This window comes from Myxine glutinosa, chromosome 1 (genome assembly GCF_964187855.1).
Source record: "Myxine glutinosa chromosome 1, kmMyxGlut1.1, whole genome shotgun sequence".
Lineage (NCBI taxonomy): Eukaryota > Metazoa > Chordata > Myxini > Myxiniformes > Myxinidae > Myxine > Myxine glutinosa.
The window spans coordinates 307,142,992-307,159,857 of NC_136261.1; the positions used below are offsets into that span (position 1 = coordinate 307,142,992).

General features: G+C 44.2%; 1 protein-coding gene across 1 annotated transcript in view; it reads left to right on the forward strand.

Moving 5' to 3' along the window:
- Positions 1-16,461, forward strand: part of TBK1 (TANK binding kinase 1) — a 60,190-nt gene extending 43,729 nt beyond the window's left edge. The window contains exons 11-20 of the mRNA XM_068135798.2: positions 258-359; positions 8,656-8,725; positions 8,833-8,954; positions 9,043-9,119; positions 10,442-10,481; positions 10,600-10,701; positions 11,409-11,505; positions 13,312-13,463; positions 14,313-14,384; positions 14,510-16,461. Of these exons, the coding sequence (XP_067991899.2) occupies positions 258-359; positions 8,656-8,725; positions 8,833-8,954; positions 9,043-9,119; positions 10,442-10,481; positions 10,600-10,701; positions 11,409-11,505; positions 13,312-13,463; positions 14,313-14,384; positions 14,510-14,546 (871 nt within the window). The 3' untranslated portion in view covers positions 14,547-16,461. The remainder of the gene's footprint in view (positions 1-257; positions 360-8,655; positions 8,726-8,832; positions 8,955-9,042; positions 9,120-10,441; positions 10,482-10,599; positions 10,702-11,408; positions 11,506-13,311; positions 13,464-14,312; positions 14,385-14,509) is intronic.
- Positions 16,462-16,866: the final 405 nt, after the last annotated feature.

The following is a 16,866-nucleotide window of genomic DNA, read 5'->3' on the forward strand; positions in this document are numbered from 1 at the left end:
TAGACATAACTGAACTATCACGAGGCTACATGTTGTAGTGTGACTAAACTATGAGGGGGAAATTAACCTTTATTGTCCAAACTCAAAACCGCAACAATACTTTTAATGAAACAATCATTTTTTGTAGCTTGACTAATAAGTTAGGTCACCGACTTATTGATGCATTTCCAAATGTTGTAAGATATTAGGCTTTTGCTTTGGAGGAGAGACTTGTATGTGTCCTTTAATAAACGGTGTGATATTTATTGTCTGGACAGGGCTTGCCTGCATGATGATTGGGTGAAGGTGCAGACGAGTAGCAAGGAGATCAACCAGAGGAGGTCGGACCTTGAGGTGATGTTGAACATTGTGAAACAGACGTAAGTTTGGACTGATTGAAGCTGACTTTTGTCAGACATTTTGTACCATGGTTATATTGTATTAATATATCATGTTGAAAAGGCTTTCTGTAAAGGTTGTCAAATGCCTGTCACCGCTTGAAGATTGAATAATTTAGAAGTAATGGAATTGAATAATTTAAAACTTGTTGGTGTTGAATGAAAACTATTTGGCTACTGTCATTTACCCTCTTTAACCAATTCATTTTTGAAATTCTCGTTGCCAGACAACCACTGTATTTTTATTCCTTGTTTTTCCCTTCGTCTTTGTCGTTTACAAGCTTGGTGTTGGCTTCATGGTTAAGGTGGCTGGCTTAAGATCTTAGGGATTTAGGGTCCTGAGTTTTGAGACTCTGTGGCCCATTCAAATAACACCAAGTGGGTTGACACGGCTCGTCATCCTCCCGAGGTCGGTAAGAACGAGCGATTTGAATATCCTGCTTCGGAGTGGCAACCCATCCTTCTGCTTCTGCTTCTGCTTCTTCTTCTTCTTCTGGTTCTTCTTCTTCTTCTTCTTCTGGTTCTTCTTCCTCTTATTCTTATTCCTCCTTCTTCTTCTTCTTCTTCTTTATCTTTTTCTTTAACCTTTATCTTGACTCCTTTTATCTGCACTTTTTCTTTTTCTTCAATGTACCATACTCTGCTGCTGGAGGAGCGTTGGTGCTGCCATGCAGTTTCTTGGCATGGTAGTCGGAGAAGGAACGTGTAATTCGTTCAAGGTGCTTGTGATAACTCGCTTACCCTTTACGAAAGACACCGTGGATCTTGAATGGCTAGCAACGACCTCTTGTGACAGACATGTCCTTCCGATGGGCGGCACACGGGTTGATGGCACACTCTGCATGTGAAACACTAGGATGACAGTTTATAGCCGGGTCGACATTCGAACACAGGCTAGACAGGTTGTGGTGGAGGTGGGTGTGCATACCTCTTGGCTTACTGCCAGCCCTTTATCTGTATTCACAGTTATTTGTACAGTTTGTGGAATGTTGCTATGAGTAGTTGGCCAATGAACTGCCCGTTTCAGATAAAATCTTTACTTTCCTGTTGACCTTGAAGCAAAATGTCGATCTTGGAGTAAATGAGATTTTAGATTTCTGGAGTAAATGTTTGTAATCCATAAGACAATTTTGAACTGTTTTTATGAATGTCGGTTTGTGCTGCAATCTGAGCAAATTTCTGCTGATGCACTTTAAATTTGGTTGCTTCAGTTGTTTTTGCCACTGATAACTTTTTCCTTGCGACTCGTTTGAAATTTTAAGTCTTTAACTCCCTCATTACTGTTACTTATATCTAGTTTTGTATGGGTGACGCCTTGGAGTTGTTCTCGGAAATTTGTCTGACAGGGTGCCTGACCTTCCCCGCTTCTTCATTGGAATCCCTCCCCCATTATCTCTAGTATGGAAAATCGCTTGTCTTTATTTATTTATACAAAGTGTTATATCTCAGAGGACTTTATTCATGTATCGCATGTGGACAACACTTTAAAAGCAATTACAAGGTCAATAGAACGTGATGAACCTTGCACCTCTTGTAAAGATGATTTTGTTTCTCCTCAACAACGGACCCTTTCTTGCAACTCTGCCTTGGTGGCATCAATATGCTGATTTCAACTTGGGTCACACTCTTCATGGTACATAAAATGTCGATTATATCCTTTTTTCCTCCTCCTCCTTCTTCCTCTTCTTCTTCTTCTTCTTCTTCTTTCGAGTGCAGTAGATCAATGTCAGTTTCATCATTCTCACAACGCAGGACGATTTTCTGTGCCCTCCGAAGTATCTTCCATGGCATCACAGGGAGGCACCATTAACCGCTTCCTTTAACTCATGTTGTTTGGTACCTCTTTTGGTCAGTTTTCATTTGCATCGCTGCACAGTGAGCTGCCTGATTTGGGGATGTCCTGGACGTCCGAAGCTATGTTGACATAGATGATAAATTGGAACTAATCTGTGCTAATATCCAAGAAAGAAGGTGTGGTGGTGGATCACGTGATTACTGTTGCAACGCAAGAATTTCCATTGACGATGCCCTCGGCAACCAATTGACGCACCCAATTCTTTCGGCGTTCACACATTTGCTCTATGACTAATCCATGGTGCTCGATGGCAGGTTAACACTGGCCGTTAATCATACCCTTCCTTGCACAATCCATCTTTTTAGGGGAGTTTTTAAGACTGGTACGACTTTTGGTGGAGATCAAGGCTCACAGCTGAGCTGCACATGAAAGGTTAGAAGGGCAGCAAACCAAGAGTAGGGTGAAGGGAAACCAGTGAACAAAGGAACGCTTTTTATAAGGTTGTTTGTGAGACTGGGAGTAATCAGGAAGTGATGATAAACAGCCATCTTGAAAGATAGGAGGGAAAAGTTTTGAGAGAACATGTAAGAGGAGACGGAGTGAAGGTGAGCTGAGCTGGAGGATTAAACTTGGGAAAAGACAACAAGGAATGTTTCTCTCTCTCTCTCTCTCTCTCTCTCTCCCTCTGTCTCTCCCTCTCCCTCTCCCTCTGTCTCTCTCTCTCTCTCTCTCCCTCTCCCTCTCTCTCTCTCTCCCTCTCCCTCTGTCTCTCTCTCTCTCTCTCTCTCTCTCTCTCTCTCTCTCTCTCTCTCTCTCCCTCTCTATATATATTTACATTACATTACATTACATACACACACAAGAGTGAGGCTCATGGAAAAGCAAGGAGTTGGGTCAACAAATTAGTTTGCACTCTCAACCTATTTAAAGGCAAATCTGGTGATACAATCCACAAAATGATCCCTATAGATTAATAAAGGTACAGGACATTATATAATATCAAGGTACAGAACCTTGATATTATATAATGGCGACGATAGCAACTTCAAACCCGTCTTTTTATAGCAACGTTTGTCCATCTGTGATCCAAGAGATGACGCTTGCAAACCATGCCTGTTACGTCCATAAAGACGGAAAAGGTCTCTTTTTGTCTTGTTTTAACATTAAGGCGATGTCTGGAATGGTAACGGCTTTGTGGAACTTGACGTGACCTTTCTTTACCGATCCCGGCCCAGAGTGCGTTTTGTGTTGCAGTTGAAGTTCAACGTTGTGCAAAATATTCAAACTAATTTCGGCCTTTCCATCATGCTATCATTCTATGCTCACCGTGTCTGTCCTTTCCATATGCATTGTATTGATGGAGCAGGGAAAATGTGCACCTCCTCTGAAGGTGTTTCCAAAGTGGTGCCCACCTGATGATAGCTTGGAGTATTTTTTTTTTTTTTTTTTTTTTTGTATGCTGAATCGAGGCTCGTGAAAGAGCTAACATTTACTTCACAAAAAAATCAACCAGACAACCAAAATATATAAAAAGAGGGAGCGGAAGACAAGATGGGGAGAGAAGGGGAAGCACAAAAGCACAACATTTGAGAGCAGGGAGATGTGTGGGAGGGAGAGGGCTTGGGGGTAGAAGGCGTGGCAAGGGGGGGGGGGGGGTGGGAGAAGTATAAAACACAAGGACTTCCAGGACAGAAGTTGGTATTTCAAAAAAGTGGAATTGGGGTGAAATTAGCGGGGGTAGAAAAGATCAAGGTTTTGGATGGGGGAAGATAAGAGATAGTGGTGAACAGCTGTTTTAAAGACCTGGAGGGTGGAGTGGGATTGAAGAGAGTGAGGGAGTTTGTTCCAGAGGCAGGAGAAAAGAGGAATGAAGGAGTGAAGGTGAGCAGAGAGTCTTGATTTTGGCAGTTTAACCATAAGAGGGTTGCAGGCAGATATTGTGCGACCTGTAGGAATATTTGCAGGACAGAGCCCAGAGAGAGCTGGGGGGGGGGGGGCAAGGCCAGAGAGGAGTCGGTAGAAGACGGAGAGACCACCAACCTGCCTGCGGTGAGTGAGTGAGAGGCCCTTGGAGTTAGCTTCATCGCGGGAGATTCCAATGATTCTGAATGCTTTGGTTTCAACAGCATGAAGACGAGCTTGGTGTGAGGCAGGAGCACCAGCCCAGAGGGGAGAGCAGTATTCCATTTAGCTGCGGATGAAAGCCTTGTATGTGGTGAGGAGCTCAGGTGTGCCAAGGAAGGACTTCGCACGACGGAGGATGCCCAGTCGGCGACTGGCTTTGGAGGCCAGATTTGAAATGTGGTTTTCCCAGGAAAGATCATGGCAGATAGTGAGACCCAAAAGCTTGAGTGACAGAACTTCTTGGAGAGGATTATTCAGAAAGTGGATGGGAGGGTTGTCCAGTCGGTCTTTTCGGAGAGACATCGTAAGAGTGTGAGATTTGTCAGGATTGAAAGACATGTTCCACTTGGTTGCACAGTCTGTGATTTTGTCCAGGTCTGCAGAGAGTGAGGAGGCTGCAGACTGCCGATCTGAGGTATGAAGAATGGAGCAACAGAGAGTAGAGTCATCAGCAAAGAGATAGAGAGGATTTTCAAGAGAGTCAGAGATCATTGATGAAGACCAGAAAAGGCACAGGGCCCAGAACACTGCCTTGGGGAACTCCAGCCTGAACAGGAAGAGGAGATGACAGAAACCCATTCAGGGCCACACGTTGACTACGACTAGAGAGGAAGTCCGCCAGCCATGCATGGAGATTTCCATGGATACCAAAAGAGGAGAGTTTGGTGAGCAGAGCGAGGTGCCAGACCGTATCGAAGGCATGTGATATGTCAAGGGAGACAGCTCTAATTTCCTGTTTGGCATTGAGGACCTCCATCCATTGTTGAGAAAGCAGAAGCAGCATGTCCAGAGTGGAGTGTCCAGGTCTGAAACCAAATTGATGATCAGAGATCAAGCCATTGGAGAAGAGGAAAGATTTCATATCTGAAGCAATGATGGATTTCCATGACTTTGCTGATAATTGGGAGAAGGCTGATTGGTCTGTAGTTGCTGGGATCTGTTTTTGCACCTTTTTTGTGCAAAGCGGTGATGTTGGCAGATTTCCAAGCAGGTGGCAGATGACCTTGAGCAAAAGAGAGGGTGAAGAGAACAGAGAGAGGGAGTGAAAGAGCGGAAGAACAGGATTTTAGGACCCGTGGGCTGTTGCCGTCAAGTCCAGTTGCAGAATCAGAGTTGAGGGTTGACAAACTTTTCCACCTTGTCAGGAGGAAAGGACACAGAATCCAGGAGCAGCTGGGTACGACTGGGTACGGTGGGTACAGAGAGGGATGGGTTTGGGACACAAGATTGAGGCAAACACAGAGTGGAGGCATTCAGCTTTTTCATGTGCGGAGTCAGCCGTGTGGCCGTTTGAGGTGAGGGAGGGGATGGAGGGGGAACAAACACCAGAAACAGATTTGACCAGACGCCACCAGGATTTGGAAGAGGGAGACAGATAGGAGAGTTCGGTCCTGAGAACGGAGAGATATTGTTTCCTGGCTCTCCTTCGGGTGGGCACACACTTGTTTTGGGCTTTGTGAAAGGAAATGAGATTTCCTTCCGTTGGATTTGCTTTCCAGGAGACGAAAGCAAGTTGTTTCTGGGCAATAGCCTCACCACAAGATTCCGTGTGCCATGGACGGGAGGAAAGGTATGACAACTGAAGACGAGATGGGATAAATCTTTGCATGAGAGAGAGCAATTTACTTTGGAAGAATTCCCAGGGTGAGTTCATGTCAGAGGCGGTAGAGATGGGAGACCAGTCCAGATGATTGATGGCTGCTTGAAGACCGTGCCAGTTGGCCTGAGTGAAATGCCAGACTCATCGACGCTGAGGAGGCTCTCTGAGAATGGTCAGAGAGATGTCCACTTTAACAAGCACATGATCAGATGAGCCGATAGGAGCAGAAGAAGAGCAGCAGACATTTTCAGGGAAGTTAGTCATAACCAAGTCCAGAAGAGAAGATGCTCCGTTGACTGAAATCCGGGTCAGGAAATTGACAGATTGTGTCAGTCCCAGTTAGTCACAGAAGTCCTTTGCTGAAGAGCCATGGCTGGTGAGAGAGGTACCCACACCCAGCCAACTGGAATGGTGGCAATTGAAATCACCACATATGAGGAAGAGAGAGTTGGGATGGGTAGATAGAAGTTGGTCCATATTATTAGACAGCGAGATGTAGATGGAGTCATCACTGTTTGGTGGACGGTACAACACATATGAACAAAAGGTGGGAGCGAAGGGGAAGCCGTAGCCAAAGGTATTCCTGGGGGTGAGGTGGAGAGAAGGCAGTGCAGGGCGAGTGAAGAAGAGTTTTTTTAAATAAAGATAGCAACCACACCTCCAGGACGAGGCTCAGGTCTATCATACCAGAGGAGGGAGTAACCTGGGAGAGATACCAAGGAATCAGAGACATCATGAAGGAGGAAAGTTTGTCAAGCAGATCACGTCTGGTTTATCAGAAGCAACCTGTATGGAGAGATCAGTCAAGTTTGAGCGAAGGCCCCGGATGTTTGAGGTCCATACTGTTGAAGAAGGGGAAGGGGGAGCATCAGATACAGAACGGGGGGGGGGGGGGGGGGGGAGCGGGAGGGTAAGATGTGGAAGAGGAGGAAGAGTTAGGGAGAGCTGTTGAAGGTGTGTCAGAGATTTCAGATTAGCTTGGAGAAAGGGAAGAATGGGGCGGACAAAAGGTTTGATGGTGATTGGTTGAGGCGCAGTGAGGTGCTATTTGAGGAGGGGGAAGAGTGAGGCAGAAGGTTGAGGGAGATGAAGTTGGAAGGGGGAAGAAGCGGGGAGGACGCTTTGAGGAGGAGGGGTGAGAGGGGAGTCTCGGAGGGGAGGGGTGTGGGGGGAGTTTAGGAGGGAAGGGGGGAGATTTGAAAGGGATGGGTGATGGGGAAGATTTGGAGGGGAGGGGCAAGGGGGAAGATTTGAAAGTGATGGGGATGATTGGGGGGGGCAATGGGGTAGATTTAGAGGGGAGGGGTGATGGGGAAGTTTTGGAGGGGAGGGGTGATGGGGAAGTTTTGGAGGGGAGGGGTGATGGGGAAGTTTTGGAGGGGAGGGGTGATGGGGAAGTTTTGGAGGGGAGGGGTGATGGGGAAGTTTTGGAGGGGAGGGGTGATGGGGAAGTTTTGGAGGGGAGGGGTGATGGGGAAGTTTTGGAGGGAAGGGGTGATGGGGAAGATTTGGAGGGGAGTGGCAAGGGGGAAGATTTTAAATGAATGGGTGATGGGGAAGATTTGGAGGGGAGGGGCAAGGGGGAATATTTGAAAGAGATGGCTGATGGGGAAGATTTGGAAGGGAGGGGCAAGGGGGTAGTTTTGGAGGTGAGGGGTGATGGGGAAGTTTTGGAGGCGAGGGGCAAGGGGGAATATTTGAAAGAGATGGGTGATGGGGAAGATTTGGAGGGGAGGGGCAAGGGGGTAGATTTGGAGGGGAGGGGTGATGGGGAAGTTTTGAACGGGAGGGGTGATGGGGAAGTTTTGGAGGGAAGGGGTGATGGGGAAGTTTTGGAGGGAAGGGGTGATGGGGAAGATTTGGAGGGAAGGGGTGATGGGGAAGATTTGGCGGGGAGGGGTGAGGTTGGATTTTGAAAAGTGTACGATTAATGGGAAACGAACATTTATTGCAAAATTAGTTTCTTGAGACCTTCGAGTCAAAAATACGTTTGAGGACGCTGAAGGATGGGTGGAGTGCTGGAGAGTTTAGGGAATGTATGAAAGAGGCACTGTAAGAGATGGAATTTTTTTTTGGAATGAATAGATTTGGTGAGCAAGTCGAAAGCATCCTTTTATAGAAGAAGAAGAAAAAGGTGTTAAATAGTATATGACAGAATACAGTTCTTCAGGGGACAGTTGAAACATTTTTTAACAACGTGATCACATGATCACGAACAACGTGGTCAAAGAATGAACGAACAAATAAGAATGAACAAACGGCTAAGAACAGAGAAGGAAACATATATTTATATATATATATATATATATATATATATATTTTTTTTTTTTTTTTTTTTTTTTTTTTTTGATTTGAGATTTTAAAACAAGAAAGTATGGGGTGAAAAGACCGTGAAAAACAGAGACCGAAAGTAATTGCAGCGCAATCGAAGAACCGCTGAGACAAAAACAAAGCCTCAAGCCAAGGTTGGACACGGTAGCCTACTACACTAGGCCTCAGAATACACGACACGAACTAACCGACGATTCTGTACACGGGTATGAAAAACCAACACCGAGAATCCTATTAAAGACACACCAATAGTTACACACACCGAAAGAAATACAGTTTCGACAAAAACACAATTGTGAAAAATTAAACTTCGATTTGTTAATCGGTTAACATTAATTTAAGTTAATTAATTGATTACTTAATTAGGTTAAGTTAATTACTTAGCATTAATTTGTTAATGACTGTGCTGTATTGATTTTCCCTGACAGATTCAACACCGTGGGAGGAAATCATAATGACATACACAGTCTGCAGAATGTGCAGGCGGATCTGGGCCAGGTGGGCTGCTCTCCCTCTCCCTCCATTTTGACGATAAATAATTTTAGCTTTTCCTTTGATCTGTGGACAGCTTGTGTATTCCATGTTTTTCACTCTTCCTTGAACAGGCCCTGGTTGGTGTGGAAGCGGCACAGGAAGCCATACTGGAGATGGAAAATTATTGGCTTCCTTCTTCTCCTCTACTCTCTTCTTGGATGGAAGCCCTAGGCTCCAAACCGAGCGACAAAGAGTGAGGGATATGTCACCCTAACCACGACCCACAATGATTGTGTGAATGGACCCGTTTTTGTTACCAACCACGTCGCTCTTTGTTTCAGCGTGGAGAGGATCAGAGTTTTTGTTGACAAGGTTAATTCCACGTACCAGCATTTCAAGAAAGAGAAAATGAAGGAACGTAAGTTTGACATCGCTCCAACTGTCTTCTCTTGCTATTATTAAACTGTCTGCTTGTTGCTTTGTTTATTGATTACTTGTAAAACGTCTCCAGGTCAAACCAAACAGGTCATTAACTTTTTTTTCTTTTGAAAGAAAAAACAAAACAACTTCAAGGCATTCATCATTAAAATGTCGTAGTGGCCTTGCGGTGAGGACCTTTGGCTGCCATCCTCGAGGTTATGGAATCTAATCTGGCCAGAGGCGTCGGAGTTAATGACTTGGATTTCAAGCTGACCTGCAAACGTAGTCTGTTGGGAGAAATACCAGTTTGCTGTCATTTTGTCAGCAAAAACCTACCTGGCTCATTAATGACCATCAACCGATGATCTGACCATCAACCGGTAGTCAACCGATGATCTGGCCCGCACATGTTACCAGTCCACATTTTTGGTTGACCCTTCGAACAACTTAAGACTGGCATTAAAATGTTACTGATGACAAAGCATCATCAGAATTTGCCCATTTGAAAAAAAAGAAAAAGAAGAATGAAATGGCAATGATTTGCTCGGGTCAACAGGCCTCATAATTTAGTTGACCATTGTGTGTGAAAGAGAAGCCTTTTTGGTAGAGCTAGCCAGTTTGATCTCAGTAACAAAATGTAATTCTTAAATCTTAGTCAAACTGCATAAAACTGACTGAAGTTATTGTGCTCAAAATGTTAAGAAAGGAAAATCTGAAATATAATTGGTTGCCATGTGTCTGTAAGAGAAAGGAAGGGAGATTATGGAATGGGAGGAAGAGCAAAGGGGAATTAAGAAAAGTAAGAATGCTCTATGGGTTGTTTCTGTTCCAAAAATATTGCAAATGTGATGATGGTTGCCATTTGCCATCAAAAATGGCTGTTCACATGAAATGTGCGAACTTCTTGGTGAATTTATTCATAGTGCAGAAGCTGCTGCTTCGACAGAGCAACCGTACTGGGACATAGCAACGGAGTGTAATTTAGTGTTGAGGAACATCCAAGAACACCAGACTACTTTCTACCTGCAGGCCAGGCAGGAATTTGTGATTAGTTCAGGGTGCCGGTGATAACTTGCCTACTATTTGCGTAGGACACCGTGGGATCTTTAATGCTAGAGGACAGGATGCCCGATGTAACATCCATCCAAGGGACGACACACATTGATGCCTTGCCCTGCCTGTGAAACATCTGGGTGGCAGTTTATAGCTGGGTCGGGATTCTAACCCAGGCTGGACGCTGAGTGATGTCTGTGTGTCTCTGTGCACCATTACAATTTATTGATTATGTCAAAACAATTCTTCCCTTCCCTGTTTCTCAAGGTCTTCCATATAATGAAGAACAAATCCACAAATTTGACAAGTAGGTTATTTATTTATTTACTTATTTATTTAAATGACACCAGTTTAGATTCATTCATTTGATAGATGTTGTTGACCCTATAACCATCTTGTGCCTTTGTACTCTGCACGATTGGCAGGCAGAAGTTGGGAGCCCACGCAATGTCAGCCATGTCACGCTTCACGGACAAATGCGTCTCCAAATATGACGAGTTTGTGCGACAATCGGTCATTTGGCTGGGGTGAGTTGAGTGCCTTGTCTTTTCACCATCGTAAGTGCTAAACTGCTGCACATTTCTTCCATCCTTTAGCTGCACAGAATGTATAAACTGTGAGGGGAGTCAAAACGTTTTTGTTCCCCGGCTATGAGGTTCATGCTATGAGGAAAACCCGGCATAGACGTTGGTCCCTTTTCTGTGTAATTCCCACCTTTGTGTCGCACATTTCCCCAGCATTTTGGGGCGAGATAACTGATGCCTGTGGCTGCAAACCTTTTCGTAAAGAGGGAAGACATTCTCGCTCTCCCTTGATTTTAAAAGCCACCATTTGACTGAAATGTGCGAAAATGTTTTTGGATTTTTGAGAATTTCAATGCAATAGCTTGAAGTAGCAACTAGCAGAGTTACCTGGCCTTGCCCCGAAAATAGTCAGTCACGTGTGTGTAGTGGGTTTTTATAGTCAGAGGAAGCCACGCCCCTTGGGCCCGCCCCCTAGTCTAAATCTGATGCGCCAATGTTTTTTGTTGTGAAAAGTTACCCCCCATGAGCTCCCTTTTTCCTCTCTAAATCACTTTCTTCGGCTGTCCACGAGGCACAACTGAACAAACAGACGTTCACAAATAGGGTTATAGATGACTATGGTAGTTGTAATTTAAATGGCCAATAGACCTTGCTTTGTGTTGGAGCCCTTTTTCTCCTCTCTCCCTCTCTACTTGTGGCTACCTCCACAGGATTGTGCGATCTGTCTATGCAAAGGTTGGGGCCTTGGGATATGAACTTTCCGGACAGGCATCTTCCCTGGAACATCTGCAGCAGAGACTCAGAAGTGTAAGTAACTGATTATTGAGTGCCTGGTAGACCCAGCATAGCCCTTGGCCAACCAAACGTGATCCCTCATTTGAAGCTTCATCTTTCTCTCAACACTTTTCATTAGCTTCATACATTGATGGCAAAAAATAGCTACAAGGTTTTGCACACAAAGCCAATCGTTCTTTTCCTCCGGGATATGATGGATGGATGCTACGTTTTCAACTGCTGTCTGTCTGTCTGTGAACAAGATATATCAAAAGGTTATGGACAGATTCGGACGATAGTTGGTGGACAGGTTGGTTGTGTGACAAGGACCAATTGATTAGATTTTGGTGAAGATCCTGATTTGGATCCGGCTCGTAGAATTTTAAAAAGTGATTCTTCACCATTGAGAGATCGGGCTAAAACCGTTATATATATATATATATATATATATATCAGGGTATCTCAAAAGGTTATGGACTGACTTGGACGAAACTTGGTGGAGAGGCTGTGTGTGTGACGAGGACGAATTGATTCGATTTTGGTGAAGATCTGAATATGGATTCGGATACGATAAATATTTGATTTTTAAGTGATTCTTCACCATTGAGGGATCAGGTGAAAAGCGATATATGACATGATATTTAAAGAAGTTAAGGATGAGCCATGACAAAACTTGGGGGATGAGTTTGTTAGGTGACAAGAACAAGCCGATTCGATTTTGGTTCAGGTCCGAATCCAGATCCGGCCGATCAGTGGGACACAAAACATAAACTGTTCACACTGGTGGAGGTATGCGCTCTACCGAGTGCCGTTCGAGTTGGCTGTGTTTTCATCACCCCTAACCAGTCATCTGTTCTTGATACATTTCCGTAAGACTGGTTATTCTCAGCAATCCGCAGCTTTCAAAATGATGTATGAATGCTCATAAGGTCTTTCGCACATGCGCGGTGTGCACGTTTAGAGTGGCTCTGTTCTGCTCACCAGGCACTTTTAACCTGCCGTTGCTAGCATGAAATTTTTAAGTGAAATAGTCTTTTTACCATAATTTTCAGCATTTTAATGAAAAAAATTAAAAATGGTTAACCATAACTGTTTCTGGATGTAAATGAGATTCTGCCGACCAACATGATTAATAGTAAATGTCATCATTTTAAACTTGCACTGTATATTCACATGCTCCACACATGCCCCTCATCGGTGTAAAGAAGCACCTAATTCATGTACACAAGCCTTGTTTACTTTCACGTCGCGAAGATGTCATTTGCCGAAGCGTTTGGTTACCGTTGGTAGTGATGTACAGAATCATTTTTCCAATTGCAAACATCCATTAAATATATCACTAAGCGTGCCACATTCACATAAGGCGCTCCCACAAGATTCAAAGCCATTCACTGGTAGTGATCCGTCGGGGGTTTGTGTCGCACATATTTGATCACTCAGGCCTTGCACTGGCCCACATGGTTGGGAGTTTGCAGCACGAGCAGATGCCCGTTCAGCGAGCTGATAAAGTTCTCCAAGGCTTTCGTTTTGCAAAGCACAACCCTTTCTCTCAAGTATTTTTCGAAGTATTTTGGGCTTCTTTTAGAAGCTTTGTGTGCCATTTTGGGTAACATTGCTGGGTCGGGATTCAAAACGTTTTTGTAAACACAAAGCAAAAACAAAACATGTTGTTTTCATCGTGGAGGTTGGTATTCGTCCGTTTTGTGTTCGCCAAAAACACATAATATACTTCATGGTGCCCCGAAGATCGCTATTTCCAGGGATTTGTTCGCATGCGCGCCGAGCATTCTGGGGTGGATTATGTCATTTTGAAAGTCGCTTATTGAAGTGTTGTTTCAGTGGGTGCAGGATTCCTACCCGAACCGCATGGCTAAGCTGGTGCAGCCAAACTGTGGTCTCATGCCTTTGGCCCATGGAAATGATGGCAACAATCGAGGGGCAGCACCACCAGAAACACTGCGAACATTTTCTGTCCTTGACATTGCCGCTGGGTAGGTATTTGTTTTATTAGTCCCCTACCCGAAGGGAACTATAAGTTTGCTCTTCATCTGTCTGTCCATCCCACTTGTGGTTTTCTGTCCTTTTCCCCATACCCTCTAACATATTTAACTGAAACTTGGTGCATTTTATGACAAGTTACCGAACGAGTTTGAGTTCCGGGGTTGTTTCACAAATTTTCCATGGAGTTGTACTATATGGCAATCCCTCCCATCTAATTACTTAACGATCCTCTTGAGGAAGTTCATTCACTCAAACCCCGAGGTCTCCCTATCAGCCATGATCTTTCTTGGGAAAAACCAAATTTCAAAGTTGACCTCCAAAGCCTGATGCCAACTGGGCATCTGCCATCATATAAAGTCCTTCCTTGGCACACATGAACTACTATCCACCTACATGAACTACTATCAATCCCCTTCTGATGAACCTCCCAAAATCCAGGATACTGCTGACCTCCACTCATTTGTTCCTCTTTTTTTTCTTGCCTATGGTATCAACTTATGCATTCACTTAAATCTCAGTCTTTCCTCCAGGTATTCACGCCAGCTGTCCACCCCCATCTGAGATCCAAATCGATGATATTTTGTATCCCCGTTAACCCCTCAACCCCCCACACTGGCCCACCTCTTATCCCACATCCCTTATTTGTCCATCTTCATCTATTGCTCTGTTTTGCCCCTCAACCTACTGTTGGTGTACTCCCTCCCTTTTTACTGTTCCTTTTGTTCTGTTTCATCCTGAATAAGCCATTCTGTATTCCAGCTCTTCCATGAGCCTCGACTTTGTATGCAAAAAATATTTTCTCTTCCCTCGTTCTCCCCTCCCCTTCCTTCATGCTGCAGGATGAAACAATTGGCCAGAGAGGCAAAAGAACTATCGTTCGAGATTGAAGACCAAACACAGCTCCTAAACGAGTTAGTACTGGAATTGCATGTGGAGTGATGGCCGAGTGCCGTCCACAATGACTGGCTAACTTTGGTGAGCCAGAACTTGGTGTAAGCTCTTGTCTAACTGTACCTCGTGTCTTTTGTCATTCCAGGATTGGAGAGGCAGAATTGTTACTTGAAGAACAATAGTGTGTAATGACTGACATGTTTGATCAGAATGAAAGCTTGTTCGTTTAAATTTGTTGTTGTTGTTGTTTTACTTTGTGGGCATCATGTAAATGCTTCTTGCCCAGATTTGAGTGATTTAATTGTTTGGTGTATGTACATTAATTTACTCATTGTACTTGTTTTTTTTTTTTTATTATTATGAATTTTTTTTGTTTCACTTGACCGAGTAAGAGTTTTTATTTTATCTTGTCCTTTTAGCAACATCAGTCATGTCACGGCAGGAGAGCTCTGCAGTAAAATGGAATTCCAAACGGAAAAGCTCAGGGGAGCACATTTGCCTTTGAGCTGTTTAGTTGAGCGTTTGAGTCTGGAACTGACCGTAAACTGCCACCTTGGTGCTTCGCAGACATGTCATTACATCAATGAGTGTGCCATCCTTTTGAGGGATGTTAAGCTGGGAGTTCGGTCTGCTCGCAGTTCATGGTGGATGTTTGATCTATCGGTGCCATTTGAAAAGAGTAGGCCATTGTGTGCCAGCACCCTGGCCAGAATCTAAATTCCTGCCCTATATGGTTTTGAGGGATGGGGAGGAGGGGAGCACTGCATCAGTGGCAACCAGTGGCACCGTTTCTTCATCAAATTGTGGTCCATTATGCAGTCACTTGAAAAAATAACCCTGGTTGTCGTTGATGATCTTCCCGGAGCAATCGGTTACAATGTACTTGTGGTAATGCACTATCTGTGTCACAGTGACAGTGGACCCCTCAACAGGACATCTCAACCAACAGCTTTGATAGTTAATGAGAATATTCAAATGGAGTTGTCAAAGCAACGACGAGTTATTGACCTTTATGCGGTAACGCGTAACTTGATTCAATCAGTTGAAAACCGTGCTGAACTGGCCCAGGTTCTCTGACGGCCTGTATATGATTGTCTATCCAAGCTGAGTGCAAGGTTCCCGTTTCCATTCAGTGGGTGCTTTTGATGGATTTGAACGAGTCTTTCTTAGCCAGCTTTAAGCAAAAACCAACAGGATGATCGCCATATTTTGCCATGTGACAATCCACATTATTCTTTGGTGCCTTTTCAAAGCATGAATATGGCAGAAGAGGAGAGGTTGTACAGGATGAACAAGATGAGACGTGAGGGTATTGCTATGAGGTGATACATATTCGAGGAAAGGACCATCCATGAGCACAGGTATTCTATCGGGTGTTGCGGTGTATGACAGCCCAGCTAGCAAGCCCGGAAATGCTCGTCGAGTCCGTGATCTGAGGTGCGCCGCTTGGCTCCAGAGAAATGCTGAATGAGATATTTCAGATCACAAATGTTTCGTCTCTTAACGATAATCTCCTCCTTTGCAATCTCTGTGCTTTTACAAAGGTGCCGCAGAATAATTAGGATTATCATAGGCCGAAACATTCCAACTTTTTGCTTTTGGTTTTAGTCTTTGTATTTTCCCACTCATTTCCTGATTTGTCAGCCCTCATCCCATGTGTGTCTGCACACTTTGAGAAGGAGTCAGGATAAAATGCTCGTGAGCTCACTCGCATTGACAGCCCAAACCGGGATGGCTGAATTACAGGGAAATGCAGTATCGTGGATTTTCATCCCGGGTTGAGTGGTGCATGGAAACGAGGTAAATGTGGCAAGAGTTGTCGCCAATTTCAACGACAGGTTAATGTCCGTCTTGCTTTACTCTGCACCGATTTGAATTTGTCTTTTTTTCTGTTCTTTTAAATTCATCATATTTGCCTCTGCTTCAAGGGTAAAATTACTTGCTTTGTTTGAATGTGTGCCAGTGCCTCTCTTCCGGTCATGGAATCCATTTACTCTTGGAAGATTCAACTATATCAAGTGAATGTTTACCCCTGGCCCTCTGAGACCTGTGTAACATATGTACTAATCTTGTTAATATACATCATGGACTTTTAAATGCTGTTTGCTGTCATTATTAAGCCAACGTTTTCATTGGTCACAAGTTAGTTGATGTTCATTTAATCAAACAACCCGATCATGTTCCTCGCACCAATGCATTTTCCTCGGTCTATTTTTACCCCACGCATGCGCGAAGTGAAAAGCGAGGTTAAGCAAGTGGTTCATGTCTGTCCGTCCATCCACCAACGTCGGTTTATGATTGAGGAATAACTTGATTCAAATTGAATGTTTTATTTTGAACCCGTTTAACCGTACCTTCGCTCTGAGTTTGTCCCGATCACGCACAGAGGAGTAAGATAATTTTATTTTTCATTCTGCCTGCCTTACCTGGCAGTCAAACAAAATTGAAAACTATTCCAAACAGGAAACTTGCTGTTTTTAAGGACGTCATAAAGGACACAAA